Raw genomic sequence first — 17,898 nt, forward strand, 5'->3', positions numbered from 1 at the left:
GCTGCTTAAGGAAAGGAAAGTTTTTTAAAAAGCATATTAAGGTTAATGTTTAGCAAGGAGGGACCATCACCATGTACAGTGCTTTCTAGAGAATCTGTAAGAGTATCTTGTTCTTGGCCAAGCTTAATGTTTAAGCTTACATGTTAAGAATGGAGAGGGATGGGAAATAGAAAAAAGAGACGGGAAGACACAGAGCCTACTCAAGGAGGTTTTGGGCCTGACAGGTTCTTTAGAATCATAGCTTAAAACCTGTTATCACTTAATACTCTATAAAGGCTTTTTCATTTAGATAGGAACACAGAATCACTGTGTTGATTTACGATTGTCATTGTTCTTGTTTTAAAGCCCTCAAAAGGGTGAGAGTGTAGTTGTGTATGGGGAGGAATTATATAGGGTCAACTTTTTTTGTTTGTTTTATCAAGTCAGAGAATTGGTGTGGAAAATATATATATCTTGTGGTATTTAGCTTCAAAAGATTTTTTTGTTTGTTTTGCTCTACAAATTAACTGAGAGCTTTTCTTAGTCTTATCACTACAAAATCATTAAAATGTGAACATGTGTGTTTAAATAATAAGACATTCTGAGTAAGTTACAGTGTCCGTGTAGAGTAAAAATAAAGATTTTCTTATTTGGTTTTTGGGAGGTTAATCACAATATATTCTGCAGCTAACATTTGCACATCTATTTTGAAAGACTTATTGGAGGCAATTTGGCTAAGGATCTGCCATGATGTGACATAGGATGATTTGCTTTGAACATGGTGAAGATTTCCTAATTGTCGGCAGTAGCTAATGGCAAAGCCATTAGTGACTTGTTTTGTGTGTGTGTGAAAATAATATGAGATCCTGAATGTACCCATATTCCACAAAAAGATCATAGGTAGTGACATTTAAGGAAATGATCCTGGGGACACAGGTGGCAAGAACCTCATCCTTATCTTGCTGTAAAATTTTAAAATGGTAATATATAGAATTACTAATATAAACTAATACATTGAAACTAATTTAGCAAATAATACTAAAACCCTTGATTCCCTACCTTTTGATTCCAAAATGAATTCAGTAGTCTTTTAGTTCTCCCAGAACTATCTTCCTTCACATGCCTTTTTAAACAGGAAATTGATTTCAGGAAGGGGTTGTGGCTAAGGAGGCTGACCACAGGCCTATGAATCTTCCTTCTCTTCTGGTTATTTATTTATTATTTCACTTTCAGTTCAGTTCAGTTGCTCAGTCATGTCCAACTCTTTGCGACCCCATGGACTGCAACATGGCAGGCTTCCCTGTCCATCACCAACTCCCTGAGCTTGCTCAAATCCATGTCCATCAAGTCGGTGATGCCATCCAACCATCTCATCCTCTGTTGTCCCCTTCTCCTCCTGCCTTCAATCTTTCCCAGAATCAGGGTCTTTTCCAATGAGTCTGTTCTTTGCATCAGGTGGCCAAAGTATTGGAATTCAGTTTCAGCATCAGTTCTTCCAATGAATATTCAGGACTGATTTCCTTTAAGATTGACTGGTTTGATCTCCTTGCAGTCCAAGGGACTCTCAAGAGTCTTCTCCAATACCACACTTCTAAAGCATCAGTTCTTCCGTGCTCAGCTTTCTTTATGGTCAAACTGTCATATCCATACATGACTACTGGAAAAACCATAGCCTTGATTAGATGGACCTTTGTTGACAAAGTAATGTCTCTGCTTTTTAATATGCTGTCTAGGTTGATCATAACTTTCCTTCCAAGGAGCAAGCGTAATTTAATTTCATGGCTGCAGTCACTATCTGCAGTGATTTTGGAGCCCAAATAAATAAAGTCTGTCACTGTTTCCATTATTTCTCCATCTATTTGCCATGAAGTGATGATGGGACTGGATGCCATGAACTTCATTTTTTGAATGCTGAGTTATTTCACTTTAGAAATAGTTAAATAGCAAATATGTGGCCACTTTAACATCCATCCCATGGAGAGACTCTAGGTAATAGTAGTAGACCAGGGTCTCTAACCACTCTCTAGAGTTGGGAATGGTTACATTCCACAGAATCAAGTTCCTTGGGAAAATCATAGCGTGAATATAGGTAGTAGCACCATTTCTTTGAACGTTACTCTTCCCTACTTCCCAATGCCCCAGAGAATCTTTTTTGGACCTTGGCTTAGGTATTACAAGGCCTAATACAGATCATTTTATTATTATACTCTCCAAGTATAGCTTTTATGTAAACATTTTGTGTCTTATAATCAGATGAGAAAAATAACATCTGTGAGGTTCTCATATCCCACATCTTCATCTGTGTACAATGTGAGGGAATTTTTATTACTTTTATTTAATATAGGACAACCCTCAACCTGCAAGATTGGTACTGGGAGAATTTTTATAAAATATAAGATGGGTGGCCTATACATACCCTTAAACCTTTCTGCTCTGTAATTCCTTGGGGATATTTTACTGATTCCTTTTACTTATTCTAAATCAGATATGGACAACTGATTCTGCTTACCCCATTGTAGAGCCACAAGGAGACTGGAATAAGTTTACACCTGGCATTGACCCCAGGAAGTCTCTGCAGGGATTGTAGGCCCTAGATAGATTTCTTGAATGTATAGGTAAAACTGTATTTAAATGTTCATTTTTTTCAAAGTGGATAGAAGTACTGTTTTAAGATATTATTCAAGAAACATTTTTTGGGTGCTTCCTCTCTGACAGGAACTTAGCTGGATGCTGGGACTACAAAAAAATAAAGCCTTGGTCCTTCTTCAGCATTTTGGCCTTGAGTTTGTAAGAGGAAATGGATCCAGAAACAGCTACCTATGAAACAGCATGAGAAGCAGTCCATAGGGTGCTGTGGAAGCTTCTAACTGGCATGGGAACTCAGGAAAGACTTCCTGGCATTAAAGTAGGCTCTTGGGGTAACTGTGAGGCAAGATTTCTCTGAGGATGGGAAGATAATCAAAGAGAAAAAAGCTTTGAGCACAATAGGAGTCTAGAAATAAATAAGCTTATACCATGTAGTTTGTGTTCTAGTTGTGGAGCATATGGTAGATGTGTCTGTTTCTCCGTGTCTAGAGCAGGAAGAAAGACCCTGAGAAAGCCATATGCTGAGTCTCTTTGCCTGACATTGCAGCTCCTGTCGCTGGCTGAGAACCTCAGCTGCTGGGTCACATGGAAGAAATGTCACAAACTAAAGTTTCCATGTAAGAGAGACACTAATGGTGGAAGATGGGAACAGAGTTTCAAAACCATGCTTCATTATATACCTCAAAGAGTTTGGTTAGATTTTTCAACATGGTAAAACATCCCAAATAGTTAAAAGATGCTGTTCTAAAAGCGAAAATAAACAAACTGGACCTAATTAAACTGAGAGCTTTTGCACAATAAAGGAAACCCATCACCCAACAAAAAGTTTCCATGTAAGAAACTTTCAAAATGGGAGAAAATAGTTGCAAACAATGTGACTGGCAAGGGATTAATTTGTAAAATATACAAATAGCTCATATGGCTCAATGTTAAACAACCCAATCAAAAAATGGGCAGAAGATCTAAATAGACATTTCTCCAAAGACATACAGATAACAGGCACATGAATCAGAGAATTGCAAATCAAAACTACATTGAGGTATCACCTCACACTGGTCAGAATGGCCATCATCGAAAAGTCTGCAAATAATAATTGCTGGAGAGGCTGTGGAGAAAGGAAACCCTTCTACACTGTTGGTGGGAATGTAAACTGGTACAGCCACTATGGAGAACAGTATGAAGGTTTCTTAAAAAACTAAAAATAGAATTACCATGTTTTTGTTGTTGCTTAGTGACTGAGTTGTGTCCAACTCTTTTGCAGCCCCATGGACTGTAGCCCGTCAGGTTCCTCTGTCCATGGGAGTTTTTGGGCAAGTATATTGGAGTGGGTTGCCATTTCCTTCTTCAGGGGATCTTCCCAATCCAGGGATTGAACCTATGCCCCCTGCTTGACACGTGGATTCTTTACCACCGAGCCACCACAGTTACCATATAATCAAGCAATCCCATTCCTAGGCACATATCCTTAGAAAACTGTAACTTGAAAAGGTAACTTGGCATCCCAGCGTTCATAGCAGCACTATGCATAATAGCCAAGACGTGTAAACAAACTAAGTGTCTGTTGGCAGAGAAATGAATAGAGATATGGTATACACACACACACGCACACACACAGTGGAATATTACTCAGCCATAGAAAAGAATGAAGTAATACCATTTGCAGTAACATAAATAGACCTAGAGATTATACTCAGTGAAGTAAGACATAGAGAGGCAAATATCATATGATATCACATATATGTGGGATCTAAAAAAATACAAATGAACTTATTTACAAAACAGAAATACACAGACATAGAAAACAAACTTAGGGTTACCAAGGGGGAAAGAATGGGAGGGATGGATAAATTAGGAGTTTGAGATTAGCAGATACTCACTAGTATATGTACAATAGATAAATAAAGTCCTACTATATATCACAGAGAACTGTATTCAGTATCTTGTAATAACCTCTAATGGAATTAGAAAATACATATGACATATATATAATATATATATATATATAAATTTATATATGCTTGGAACACTTTGCTGTACACTTGAAACTGACAGAACATTGTAAATCGTATTTCAATTAAAAATAAATTCAAGTAAACAAAAGATCAATAACCTCAGATATGCAGATGACACCACCCTTATGGCAGAAAGTGAAGAGGAACTAAAAAGCCTCTTGATGAAAGTGAAAGAGGAGAGTGAAAAAGTTGGCTTAAAGTTCAACATTCAGAAAACGAAGATCATGGCATCTGGTCCCATCAATTCATGGGAAATAGATGGGGAAACAGTGGAAATAGTGTCAGACTTTATTTTGGGGGGCTCCAAAATCACTGCAGATGGTGACTGCAGCCTTGAAATTAAGATACTTTACTCCTTGGAAGGAAAGTTATGAGCAACCTAGATAGCATATTGAAAAGCAGAGGCATTACTTTGCCAACAAAGGTCTGTCTAGTCAAGGCTATGGTTTTTCCAGTGGTCATGTATGGATGTGCGAGTTGGACTGTGAAGAAAGCTGAGTGCTGAAGAATTGATGCTTTTGAACTGTGGTGTTGGAGAAGACTCTTGAGAGTCCCTTGGACTGCAATGAGATCCAATCAGTCCATTCTAAAGGAGATCAGTCCTGGGTGTTCATTGGAAGGACTGATGCGAAAGCTGAAACTCCAATACTTTGGCCACCTCATGCGAAGAATTGACTCATTGGAAAAGACTCTGATGCTGGGAGGGATTGGGGGCAGGAGGAGAAGGGGATGACAGAGGATGAGATGGCTGGGTGGCATCACCGACTCAATGGACGTGAGTTTGAGTTAACTCCAGGAGATGGTGATGGACAGGGAGGCCTGGCATGCTGCGATTCATGGGATCGCAAAGAGTCAGACACGACTGAGTGAACTGAACTAAAACAAAAGATGCTTATTCTTGTTTTTGTTTTTTACATTGTGATAAACTTTTAAAGGTTAATCAGCATTTTAGTTGTTAATAACTTTTTTTAGTGTCAGGTTGATTGGGGTATAATTTACATATAGTAAAATTTATTCTTTTTAGTGTAATTTTTCTGAGTTTACAAATGCATACAGTCGTGTAACTACCATCATAATCAAGATATAGATCTTTTCCATTATCCCCAGCAACTTCCTTGCTCAGCTTTAAAATATGCTTCCTCTTAAACCCTTGTAGCGCTTGATTTCCACTTTGCATCTTCCCTTAAACACATATACTAAGCAAATATGTCTTCCTAAAGTCTTGCCTTTTTCTTCATTTAACTTTATTTAAGAAGAGGGTCCTCCTAGCCTCCACCCTCAGTTTTATATCAGGCCTTTGTCCTCCTCCTACACCTGCTCTTTAATCTTCCATAAAACTTTCTTTTAATAGTCTCTGGCCTTTCCTCCCTGCCCTACCTTCACTTCTCCAGGGCTGCTCCAACAATGTGAATTATATAATTAAACTAACAATGCTCACTGCTTTAAACACTTTAATCACACTGCTATTTAGTACCCTAGAGTTTAAAGCTGTGTGTGTGTGTCAGTGGCTCAGTCGTGTCTGACTCTTAGTGACTCCACAGACTGTAGCCTGCCAGGCTCCTCTGTCCATGGAATTCTTCAGTCAAGAATACTGGAGTGGATTGCCGTTCCCTTCTCCGGAGGATCTTCCCGACCCAGGGATCGAACCCTGGTCTCCTGCAGCGCAGGCAGATTCTTTACCATTTGAACTACAGGGAAGTCCTAGAGCATAAATAGGATTTGATGTTAGAGGCTTCAGTTTTATTTTTTAGGAAATTTAGGATTGTCTCAGTTATTTGGAAGCATCTTTTGTCCACAATTATACTAACACGAGAGTTGACTTATATGGGAAAGGTGATTTTAGTAAAGAGCTAGTCCTCATCACATACACAGATTCTTCTGTTAGAATTCCTTTCCATCTCTCTGATCATCGCCTTTGTCCTTTCTAATCCATACTGAAGTGGAATGTTCTTTCAAACCTACCAGCTTAGCTGATAAGGACATGGGCCAGATGTTTCACAAGGTTGACTAATTTTATGATTTCAGCTTGCTTCTATAAAAGGATGATAAACATATATCTGTTTGTAATGCTTGAATTTTTTTACTGTCCGTCATGTATTACTTCTGCCTTTAGCAGTTGAAAAAATACCTTAAAGTCTTTGAACTTCCTAGAGTGTCTATTAAAAAGTCTAGATTATAGTAAGGTTTAGGGAGTGGTTGGCACCTTTTCTTCACAGTTAACTTCCTCCTTTGTAGGATCATTGCCATCTGTAACCACTCTGTTTAATGTTTTGGTCATTTAGATTTTCTGTCAGTTCTTTTACTGTCATCTCGTCTCTAGTTTATGAGGTTTAAAGTATACAGTTGTAATAAGAGTATTGCGATTTTTAAATCTCTTTGGCATTTTGGAAGTTACTTCAGTTTTTAATGGGAGGGCAGTAAGTATGGGACTTTGAGAGGCAAAAGTATCAAGTTAAAAAACAAAATGCTATATAGGTAGGTAAACACATGAGAATTATAAGTTAACAATTGATAGTATGTGTTTAAATAAACTTTTAATTTTAGAGTAGTTTGATTTCTAGAAAAATTGCAAAGATTCACTGTGTTTTTAACTGGAAACATTACCTAGTTATCCAAGCTAAGTTTTGTTACCCATATCCCATTTTTAAACTTCCTGCTGAGTCAGGAGAAAGCACAAAATAATTGCTGAAAATGCTGATGGAATATTTCTTCCGTGCTCAGGAAAAAAAAAAATAGCTGAGAAAAAACATGGAAATGCCTGAGGGATACCTATGACTGGACTAAATATGGGAAAAGATGGAGATAAGCCTTTAGCAAAGATTTCTTCTTATAGATAGGCTTGTGGAAGAAAAGTGTCTTCACTGAATACTGTCCTAAAGCCCTTGGGAAATTGGAAAGTTTTCTATTATTTCAAAAGAGTATGAAACAAACACCATTCTAGAAGTTTTCATTTTTTAATGAAGCAGAGCTTTAAGCATTTTTCATTAAAAACCTTATAAAAACCTATGTCTGCACAGCTGTATATTCTATAGTTAATGCTTAGTGTCATGTTAGGGTACATGTTATGTCAGATGTAGTGAATCTTTTGTGTTCATGATCTCATTTAATATTCACAACAGACCTGGAAGATAGATGCTATTACTATGCTCATTTTAAAAAGAAGAAACTGACATTCAGAGTTAGTGACTTGTCTGAACGAAAGAAATCCCTGATATGAACCAGGTGACAGACTCCAAAGACCTGGTTCTTTGGTATCCCTTAGTAACAATAATGGAGCTCTTCAAAGAGTACAGTCCTATCTTCATCTCTAGTGCACATGTGGAATGTGGTGTACTTTGTGTGCTTATCAACAACAGTAATAACAGCAATAACAGCAGACATTTGTTTTATAGTAATGTGCCAAGCATTGTCCTCATGTGCATTTTCGTATAAGATCTTCAAATGATTGTAGGAGCTCACTGTTATCTCTGTTTCACAATAAAAAATCACAAGACTGAGTGGTTTACTTAGCTATTAAATAAGGGGCGGAAACAGAAGTAAGGGGCAGAAACAGAATTTAGGCCCAGATCTGCCTGAGCTCAAGCTCTTAACCACCCTGGTATGTTATAGAGCAGTCACCAGTTGTCATCCATGTTTTGAAAGGAACTTGAAAGCCTTTAAGCGTGGCTTTTCTATCATTACTCCATCTTTCCTTGAGCAGAACTGTTAAGTAGGCTCTATCTCTTCCCTTAGAGCTTCAAATTCCTCACTTTGAAATTCTAACAGCAACACGTTTAACAAGTATTTATTAAATGGCTACATGGCTACTGAGTGGTAAGCGTTTTTCTAGGTATCAGGATACAAGTGAACAAGATAGACAAGGGCCCAACACTCACTGGAGCTTCATTCTGGTGGGAGAGAAAAAACTTAGAAATGTGTAAGTAAATAAGATTATTCTAAAGGCTCATTTCCCATTGTTGCTGTCCTGACCCATGCTAAGGTCAATGGTCACGTCTATCTCCTTGGCTGAAGTATTTTGTTTAACCTGTAATCACTGTGGGAGGCTATGAAGGGTCTCTTTTACTTAATTAATTTTATTCTATGAATTTATCAGATATCCACTATTTTAATTATTGGGAGTGCAAAAATAAAGACAGTCACTTCTCTTAAATAGCTTACAACTTCGTGCAGTGCTTCCCAACCTTTACCATGTAATGACAGACACAGGAAACGAACGTGGTTAATGTGAGAGTCTACTTAGCTAGGAGGAGGGCTCTGGCTGCCTCAGGCTCTATGCAGCTGCCCGGAGGCTTAAAGATATCAACAACACAGGCAAGCATTTTTTGAATTTTTGCTTTAGTGGGGAATTCTCAGTTTACACAAAGATGTGGTTATAATACAAAAGCTATGAGAGTAGTTTCAGAGACAGTTGACTAACTAGATTCTGTCCTAGAGAGATTAGCTGGTGTTCACCACTTTCTGTGAATGCTTAGGTATATTCTTTATAAGTTCTGTCTTACTAAGTGGAATGATTTGTTCACCAAAACTTAATTGTGTTCCCAAACTTGTTAATACTAGTTATATTTTTGTGATGATATAATTAATTTTATGTACACCAATGAAATGGGCTTTAAAAATTTATTTCCATGAAAATTGAGTTGAATGCCTTGAGAAAATTGGATAAAGATGAGTAGCCTAAAAAAAAAAGGTAATTAGGTGTATATGATAAGTATGAAAGATTGAGAAAATCAGTCTAAAATGATTCTTCTGCATGCAGATTATTTCACAGTTGACTAAATTCTTAGTCCACTTTGAAGAAATGAAACTGGAAATCACAGATAGTCTATTATTGGTGTGGTTACACAAGTTGACAGCTCTGGTCAGCAGATCTATATCATACCAAAGGAAAAGATCTCTGTGAATGATTGTATTATTATTTGTAAAAAGCTAAAGTAATTTAAGTATCTAAAACTTTTTCATCATTCCATGTTTGAACTTGTTTTTTAAATTAACTGTCTACCTGTCCTAGAGTGTTTTGGATAGATGTATTTCTGGTACAAATGTAGCAGGAAAAGAGTACTCAAGGAGTTGGAAATCGAAAAAGCAAGAGAGTTCCAGAAAAACATCTATTTCTGCTTTATTGACTATGCCAAAGCCTTTGACTGTGTGGATCACAATAAACTGTGGAAAATTCTGAAAGAGATGGGAATACCAGACCACCTGACCTGCCTCTTGAGAAACCTATATGCAGGTCAGGAAGCAGCAGTTAGAACTGGACATGGAACAACAGACTGGTTCCAAATAGGAAAAGGAGTACATCAAGGCTGTATATTGTCACCCTGCTTATTTAACTTCTATGCAGAGTACATCATGAGAAATGCTGGGCTGGAAGAAGCACAAGCTGGAATCAAGATTGCCAGGAGAAATATCAATAACCTCAGATATGCAGATGACACCACCCCATGGCAGAAAGTGAAGAGGAGCTAAAGAGCCTCTTGATGAATGTGAAAGAGGAGAATGAAAAAGTTGGCTTAAAGCTCAACATTCAGAAAACTAAGATCATGACATCTGGTCCCATCAATTCATGGGAAGTAGATGGGGAAATAGTGGAAGCAGTGGCAGACCTTATTTTTTAGGCTCCAAAATCACTGCAGATGGTGACTGCAGCCATGAAATTAAAAGACGCTTACTCCTTGGAAGGAAAGTTATGACCAACCTAGACAGCATATTCAAAAGCAGAGACATTACTTTGCCGACAAAGGTCCGTCTAGTCAAGGCTGTGGTTTTTCCTGTGGTCATGTATGGATGTGAGAGTTGGACTGTGAAGAAAGCTGAGTGCCGGAGAATTGATGCTTTTGAAGTGTGGTGTTGGAGAAGACTCTTGAGAGTCCCTTGGACTGCAAGGAGATCCAACCAGTCCATTCTAAAGGAGATCAGTCCTGGGTGTTCATTGGAAGGACTGATGCTGAAGCTGAAACTCCAATACTTTGGCCACCTCATGCAAAGAGTTGACTCATTGGAAAAGACTCTGATGCTGGGGAAGATTGGGGCAGGAGGAGAAGAGGGCGACAGAGGATGAAATGGCTGGATGGCATCACTCACTTGATGGACATGAATTTGAGTGAACTCCGGGAGTTGGTGATGGACAGGGAGGCCTGGCGTGCTGTGATTCATGGGGTTGCCAAGAGTCGGACACGACTGAGGGACTGAACTGAACTGGAGCAAGTCAGAGATGAAGAGGTAACATTAGAACTGAGACTATGTACAAGGTAAGTAGGGACCATGTCTGCAATTCATTGTCAGTTCAGAGGGGATCCATTAGGCTGAGCTAAGAAGATGCTGTAAAATACAGGAGGTGAGAGGTTCTTAGCCTTTTTCAGCAGGCTAGTTGGAATGTATTTTTAGGAGGTGATGAGTGGCTCACTCACTATGAATTGTATCGGAAATTCTGATTTCTTATAGTTCTTGGTCACCACTAAAGAAGTGACTGCTTCTTATTTTTCCTGTTTTGTTTTTGTATTTTCAACACCCTTTATAAGGGCTAGTGACTTCCTTGCAGTTTAGTTTCTATACATGAATGATATGTATTGAGCAATTTTTTGTACTTTAAAAATCTCTGCATGCATGCTCAGTTGCTCAGTCATATCCTACTCTTTGCAACTCCATGGACTGTAGCCAACCAGGTTCATCAGTCCATGGGATTCTCCAGGAAAGAATACTGGAGTGGGTTGCCATTTCCTCTTCCGGGGGATCTTTCTGAACCAGGGATAGAATCCACGTCTACTGTGACTCCTAGATTGGCAGGCAGGGTCTTCTACCAGTAAGTCACTTGGGTAACCTCTGAAAGTCTGTAATCTCATGCTATTGAGCTGTAATATTCTTAGTCATATACTTAGTCAATGGGTGAAACTCCAATACTTTGGCCACCTCATGCGAAGAGTTGACTCACTAGAAAAGACCCTGAGGCTGGGAGAGATTGGGGGCAGGAGGAGAAGGGGACGACAGAGGATGAGATGGCTGGATGGCATCACCAACTTGATGGACATGAGTTTGAGTGAACTCCAGGAGTTGTTGATGGACAGGGAGGCCTGGCATGCTGTGATTCATGGGGTCGCAAAGAGTCGGACATGACTGAGCAACTGAACTAAACTGAACTGATGTGAGAAATTACCTCATGCTCAGTGTCAATCATTAATATATTCCACCATTACAAAACCACCTCAAGATGCATACTGAGTTCATTCTGCCTTCAGTGTACTTTTTTATTTTTTCCAGTTTTACTGTAAGGGCAGTGAGGTCAAGAATACAGACAAGAGTTTTAAATCCCAGCTTCAATACGTAGCCACGTAACATTCAGCAGGTTATTTAACTGCTCTAAGTCTCAGTCTCCTCACTCATAAAAAGTAGACATAATAAAAGCAAGATTTTAATGACTTTTATTGAGACTGCATGTAAAGCATTTGCATTTACTCAATAAATGTTTGCTGGAAAAGATTGAAGGCAGGAGGAGAAGGGAACAACAGAGGATGAGATGGTTGGATGGCATCACCAACTCGATGGACATGAGTTTGAGCAAGCTCTGGGAGTTGGTGATGGGACAGGGAAGCCTGGCATGCTGCAGTAGAGTCGCAAAGAGTCAGACACGACTGAGCAACTGACCTGAATTGAATAAATGTTTACATTCAACAAGTATTTACTAAATACCTCTTAGATGTCAGGTGCTATCCTGGACACAGTGAAAACAATAGAATTGTATTAAGGTTACAGATGGTATTTCTTTTTAAAATTCTATAACTTTCATATTTAAATATTCTTTGTCTTTGGTTTTTGAATATATTTTTATCAGTATATTTATCAGTATTTTAAATTTGATATATATTTTATTTATGATCATGTATACTTTAATTCTTTCTATATTTCTTAGTTTTTGCAAAATACTCCAAGTAAGTAAACCATAATTTCCATCCCTGTAATTCTCTTGTGTCAAATGGATTGGTAGTTTACAATTTTTGTTATAATAAAGTTCATCTGTCTCTAATGATTTTTCCTGATTGCAGAGATAAAATTTAGGAAATTCCTAAACTTTCTGGATTACAGGAGGTCTGTGCTCCTGTGGCTAAAAAACTAATGCTCTCCATTATGAAAATGATTAACTGTACTGTTTTATGAGTTACATTGAAGATCCACATAGTGAAAGCCCTGGGGTGTATGTAGAATTGTCTTTGACTGGCAACTCCATCCATATTTATGGATTTTTTTATCTACTAAACTCAAGATAGATGAGAAGAATTGGCCTTGTTTCAGAGGACTATGGTAGCTATTAAAAGAATTGGGCTCTCATTCTTATACTGTGTGGATGTTTAGGTATTTCAAGGATTTGTGTGTTCAATGTGGGGTGTAAGGTTTAGTGAGCAGGGGAGGCTTTGTTAAGTGTTCTTGGCATTGTATTATCAAAGCTTAGGTGAAAATAGGAAGGATAGCTGATGACCATTATAGGATTCTTTGGTCACTTGTCATTGGACATGGCAAAACTTTGGAAATCAAATGTTTTTTCTTAATTTTTTAATGGTCAGAAATAAGATAATGACTCTTAACTCACCACTTGAAGGAAATGTATTAGTAGAAACAGTTGTCAGAAGTGTGAGAGCTGGGAGTTTGTACAAGTGTGTCAGTGCACGTGTTCCTTCCAGAGAGTCTCCTATAGTTGGACATGTAGGTTACTCTTAGTTTTTTCTGTTATAAGAACCCTGTAGTGAATATACTTATATATAAATTGTTGCATCTCAGAATTATTTCTAATAATAAATATTCAGAAATGGTTTTGTGTTCAGAGGCTATAAACTTATTTTAAGTTTCTGGTTAGGCATTTCAAATTGCTTTCCAGTTTGTACTCCAGTTCACATTGATTTTGAGCTGTTATTTTGAATGCCAACTGTGTATTAGTAGAGAACCGTACTAATAAAGCCCTGCCTTCATCTAGTTTCTAGTATCTAGAAACCTCTAGTCGAGGTGTAGACAGTAAAAGATATGAAATGTAATTTCAAGTAGTGATAAGTGACATGAAAAAAGAAAGGTAAGGGTACAGGAAGTGAGGGAGTAGAGGTGATATTTTAGCTAGAATAGGCAGCGAGAAGAAAGGCCTCTCTGAACCAGCATTTAGTAGAGACCTACAGTCTATTTTATTGTCAGTCTTGCGACATTTATTAAAGCATTAAGTAGTAGTATTTTTAAAACTGTTTGCCAGTTGAGATGAAAAATGTTTTAAATTTTTTATTTGATATTTAGGTTGATTTTTTCCTTTGGCTTATTTGTATTAGTTGTTGGTTATTGGATTTGAGTTGCTATGATCCTTACCTTTATATAACAAAAAGGCACAGTATTCAACTTTGGCTCCCCTCGAGAGGGCAATAGAGACTTAAGATGAAAGTAAGTGATTTTTATGAATCTGGCTCCTGGTTCTTTCTGAGATTTTTGCTAACATCAACTTTAGTAGCTGAGATAGCAGATTGTAGTGAAGGATAATGTATGTATGTGAATTGTGGGATTGGTGCTGATGAGTATTACTGTTTAGAAAACAGGGTTGTTGCCAAGACTTCTGATTTATTCTTTGAAAGGACCTGTTTACTTGCTCTGTTACAGGTTTTTGCTTTTGGATATGTGTAGACTCAGTGTATGAATAGGACAGCTGGTTTTCTTCTATTACTGCAAAAATTACCCTCATGTTTTCCTCTCTGTAGGTCTACTTTAGAATAATTAAAATTAATTTTAAAAACTCAAAAGATGTAGGAATTAATATCTGGCAAAATTAAAATACATACTTGATTTGATAGTTTGTCCTGTGTTTTTATAGTTTATAAGTGGAAGAAGACAAAAGAACTTTCTTAGGAAATGTACTTTTCCAGGCCTAGCTTATAATTTTAGTATGTGATCATTCTGTTTGTTTCTTTATCATAGAGGGATCTTTTTTAATTATGACACTAAACTGTGGCTTGTAAAAATTATTTTTTATGCAGAACATAGTTTTAGATTTAGGTTTTCTTTATGAAAATTGTATGTGATATATTCTAATTCGGTACTTTTTAAAAATTAAAATAATGGTTGTTTGTAATCAGCTTTCTAATTAATGATGACACCACCGTTGTTTGACACTTAGTATTTAGTAGAATAAGAAATAAGTTCCAGAGAATAGATTTCATTTAGTAACAGCTCTCTTTGCTCCATTCATGTATTCACTTATCTACTCAACAAATGAGTGCTGCTAATGACCATGACACATAATTAAAGGTGACGGATGTGGTAAAGGGAAGATCATATGGCTGGTACTGCCTTCCTGGAGTTTACAGTCATGTAACAGATACGGAGCACCAGACAGACAAATGGGGAGACAGTGTAATAGTTACTGATAGCAGCTGGTAGTACCTGAAGCAGGAAATGACGGCTTTGTCAGATTCACTCCTGGTCGTATGAGGGTAACAAAAAGTGATTTTGTCCTGTGGTTCTCTGACGCCTTGACAGAGTGTGTATGTATAGCTGCACATGTACGTGCACACAGAAGACTGACTTCTTAAAAAATTCTTCTAATTGTGGTAAAACACTCATAACAAAGTCTACCATCTTGACCATTTTTAAGTGTGCACTTCAGGAGGGTTAAATATATTCCCCTTGTTGTGCAGCCTCCAGAACTTTTTCAGCTTGCAAAACCAAAACTCTGTACCCATTAAACACCACTTCCCCTTCCCCCTTCCCCCGAGCCTGTGGCAACCACCATTCTGCTTTCTGTCTCTATGAATTTGACCCTCATGTGAGTGGATAAACGTCTTTTTAATCTTAGGTTTTCTTTCTGTTGTTTTGAAAGTTGCCAGAGTTCCGCTACCAACTACAAATCCTTGGTTTTGCTTTCCTGGATGAATATGAGGAGATGAAAAAACCCCGGGGGATTGTTCTGTGGCCCTGCTATTGCTAGTGGCACCACAGGCCAACATTGCCTGTGGCAGCTTCAGGTCTCTGGCCATCCTGAGAAGTCCTTAGCACGGAGCCTTAGGAGGAGCAAGGTTTGAACAGGCAGCTGCTGCTGCTAAGTCGCTTCAGTCGTGTCCGACTCTGTGCAACCCCATAGACGGCAGCCCAGCAGGCTCCCCCGTCCCTGGAATTCTTCAGGCAAGAACACTGGAGCGGGTTGCCATTTCCTTCTCCAATGCGTGAAAGTGAAAAGTAAAAGTGAAGTCGCTCAGTCGTGTCTGACTCTTAGCGACCCCATGGACTGCAGCCCACCAGGCTCCTCCTCCCATGGGATTTTCCAGGCAAGAGTACTGGAGTGGGCTGCCATTGTCTTCTCCTTGAACAGGCAGAGATGTTATCAAAACTTGGGTTTTTATCACCACGGAAGACTGTCTTAAACCAGGGTTTGGCAGACATTTTCTGTAAAGGACCAGATGGTAAATATTTTAGGCTCTGCATCCCTGTCACAACTGTTCACCTCAGCCACCGTACCATGAAATCGGCCATGGATGCTGTGTAAACTTACAGGAGCAGCTGCCTTCCAGTAACTCTCTGTGAAAACAGGCCGTAGGTCCAGCTGTCCCACAGGCTATAGTTTGTTGGCCCTTGTCTTGAAACTATCCTCAGGCTACACATAACTGGAGAGTGATGAGGTAGAACCCATACCTAGGAGATTGCTAAGCTGGTTGGTGACTTGGAGCAGAAAGAGAGATTCAATACCATATTTATGAAATTTGTGCCATTGATTATAAGGTGTACCTTTTATGTACCGATGAGAAAGGGAAAAGTGCAAACAATTGATAAGATTGCACTGGCTGTATGATTCATCCTGGTTTTAGAAATGTTAAAACGTGAGGTGGCGGGGGGAGAATGTGTCTGAGTCGGTGATGTAGTGCTAGCACAGCCAGCACTTGGATCCTTCTGTAGGCCGTACACTTTGCTTCGCACTTCACATGCATAGTCTTGCCCCTCTGCCATCCTCAGCACATCTCCTTACGGTCCCCAGTGGCTGCCTGAATGAACTCTAGTCACCGTGTCTTCCACACAGCAGGAAGGAGGAGGAAGGGCATGTTGTCCCCTGCCCTTTCACAGAGACTTCCTGGGAATCTTTCAGCTCACTTCCAGTTAATCTCAGTGACCAGGACTTTGGCACAAATAGCTCCAAGCAAAGCTGGACATGTGGTCTTTTATTTGGGGTGGTGGTGTGCCCAGCTGAAAATCAGGGTTCTAAAATGGGAGGGGGAAAATGACATTGGGGTAGGCAGCTAATAATCTCTGCTGTGCTGTGTCATTGCTTTGTTTTGTGAATGATGTAATCAGGAGAGAAACATCTTCAAATTCTCTTTTCCAAAAGATCACCACCTGCAAGGTGGAGGTTAAGGTGACCTCCATCTTACGGTGACCTCCACCTCCACCTCCCTAAGGTGGAGGGAGTTAAGGTGACTGGAAGCCACTGCATTGATGAGGGGTAGGTGGGATGGCAGCCATGGCGACAGAGTTTCCTGAGGCTGATGGGCCTCAGTCATTGGTCAGGTGTGAGCAGGCTCTTGGCTTGGCAGTTGAGTATGTCCTGGTGCCACAGAGACAGGGACGGATTTCCAGAAAGAGGAAGTCTATTTAGAAGGAATTTGAAAAGGAACAGGCAGAAAGAGAGGGAAAATAGAATGTGGCCTTTCAGAAGTCAAGAAGAGAGCATTTCAAGGTTTAGGGAGTGGTCAGTTGTCTCAGATGCAGCTGAGAGCTCAAGTTTAAGAGAAACATTGTTATTATTGACCAGATTTAGCAAGGAGGAGGATGTTAATGACCTTGATAAGAGCAGTTCACTGAACTATGGAGAAAACAAGATTGTAGCAGCTGATTGAGTGAAAAAGAGGTGAGGTGAGGAAATAGAGGTAAGTGCAGCAGCTTTTTAAGCTTTGCCTTTAAGAAGATGGAGAAAAAAGGACAGAAAGGGGTGAGTGTATGCTTTGCTATTTTCTTTGTTTTTTAGATGTAAAGTATTTGAGTATGTTCATGTCTATGGAAAGGAATAGATAGGGAAAGGTTGACTCTGAGGCTGGGAGATTGATGAAGTGGGACTCTTAGGTGGGCAGTAGCAGAGAGATTACTTTGGGGCGGGGACAGCTGTTCTGTGACCAGAAGGAAGGGGAAGCACCAGAGGTGGTGATGCGGGAAGGTCCTGAGGATCTGTTCTGGAGGCAGAAGGTCCAGGGCACTGTAGTAGGGGATGGTTTTCTTCGCCCTGTGATAGGAGCTGAGCTTATCTTGGTGGCTGACAAGGTGTTGGCAAGTTTGCTGGTGGATCATGTGATAATGTATGTGATTTGCCAGCTTTTCCTGAACA

General features: G+C 39.1%; 1 protein-coding gene across 4 annotated transcripts in view; it reads left to right on the plus strand.

Moving 5' to 3' along the window:
- Positions 1-17,898, plus strand: part of UGP2 (UDP-glucose pyrophosphorylase 2) — a 56,404-nt gene that overhangs the window by 24,714 nt on the left and 13,792 nt on the right. The window contains exon 1 of one of the 4 annotated variants that reach the window (XM_061432786.1): positions 17,204-17,508. The exons of the other annotated variants lie outside the window; for them this stretch is intronic. Within the exon in view, the coding sequence (XP_061288770.1) occupies positions 17,485-17,508 (24 nt within the window). The 5' untranslated portion in view covers positions 17,204-17,484. Of the gene's footprint in view, positions 1-17,203; positions 17,509-17,898 lie in introns of those variants that run through there. 4 annotated transcript variants of the gene reach the window in all.

Source organism: Bos javanicus, chromosome 11, assembly GCF_032452875.1.
Source record: "Bos javanicus breed banteng chromosome 11, ARS-OSU_banteng_1.0, whole genome shotgun sequence".
In the NCBI taxonomy this organism is placed as follows: Eukaryota; Metazoa; Chordata; class Mammalia; order Artiodactyla; family Bovidae; genus Bos; species Bos javanicus.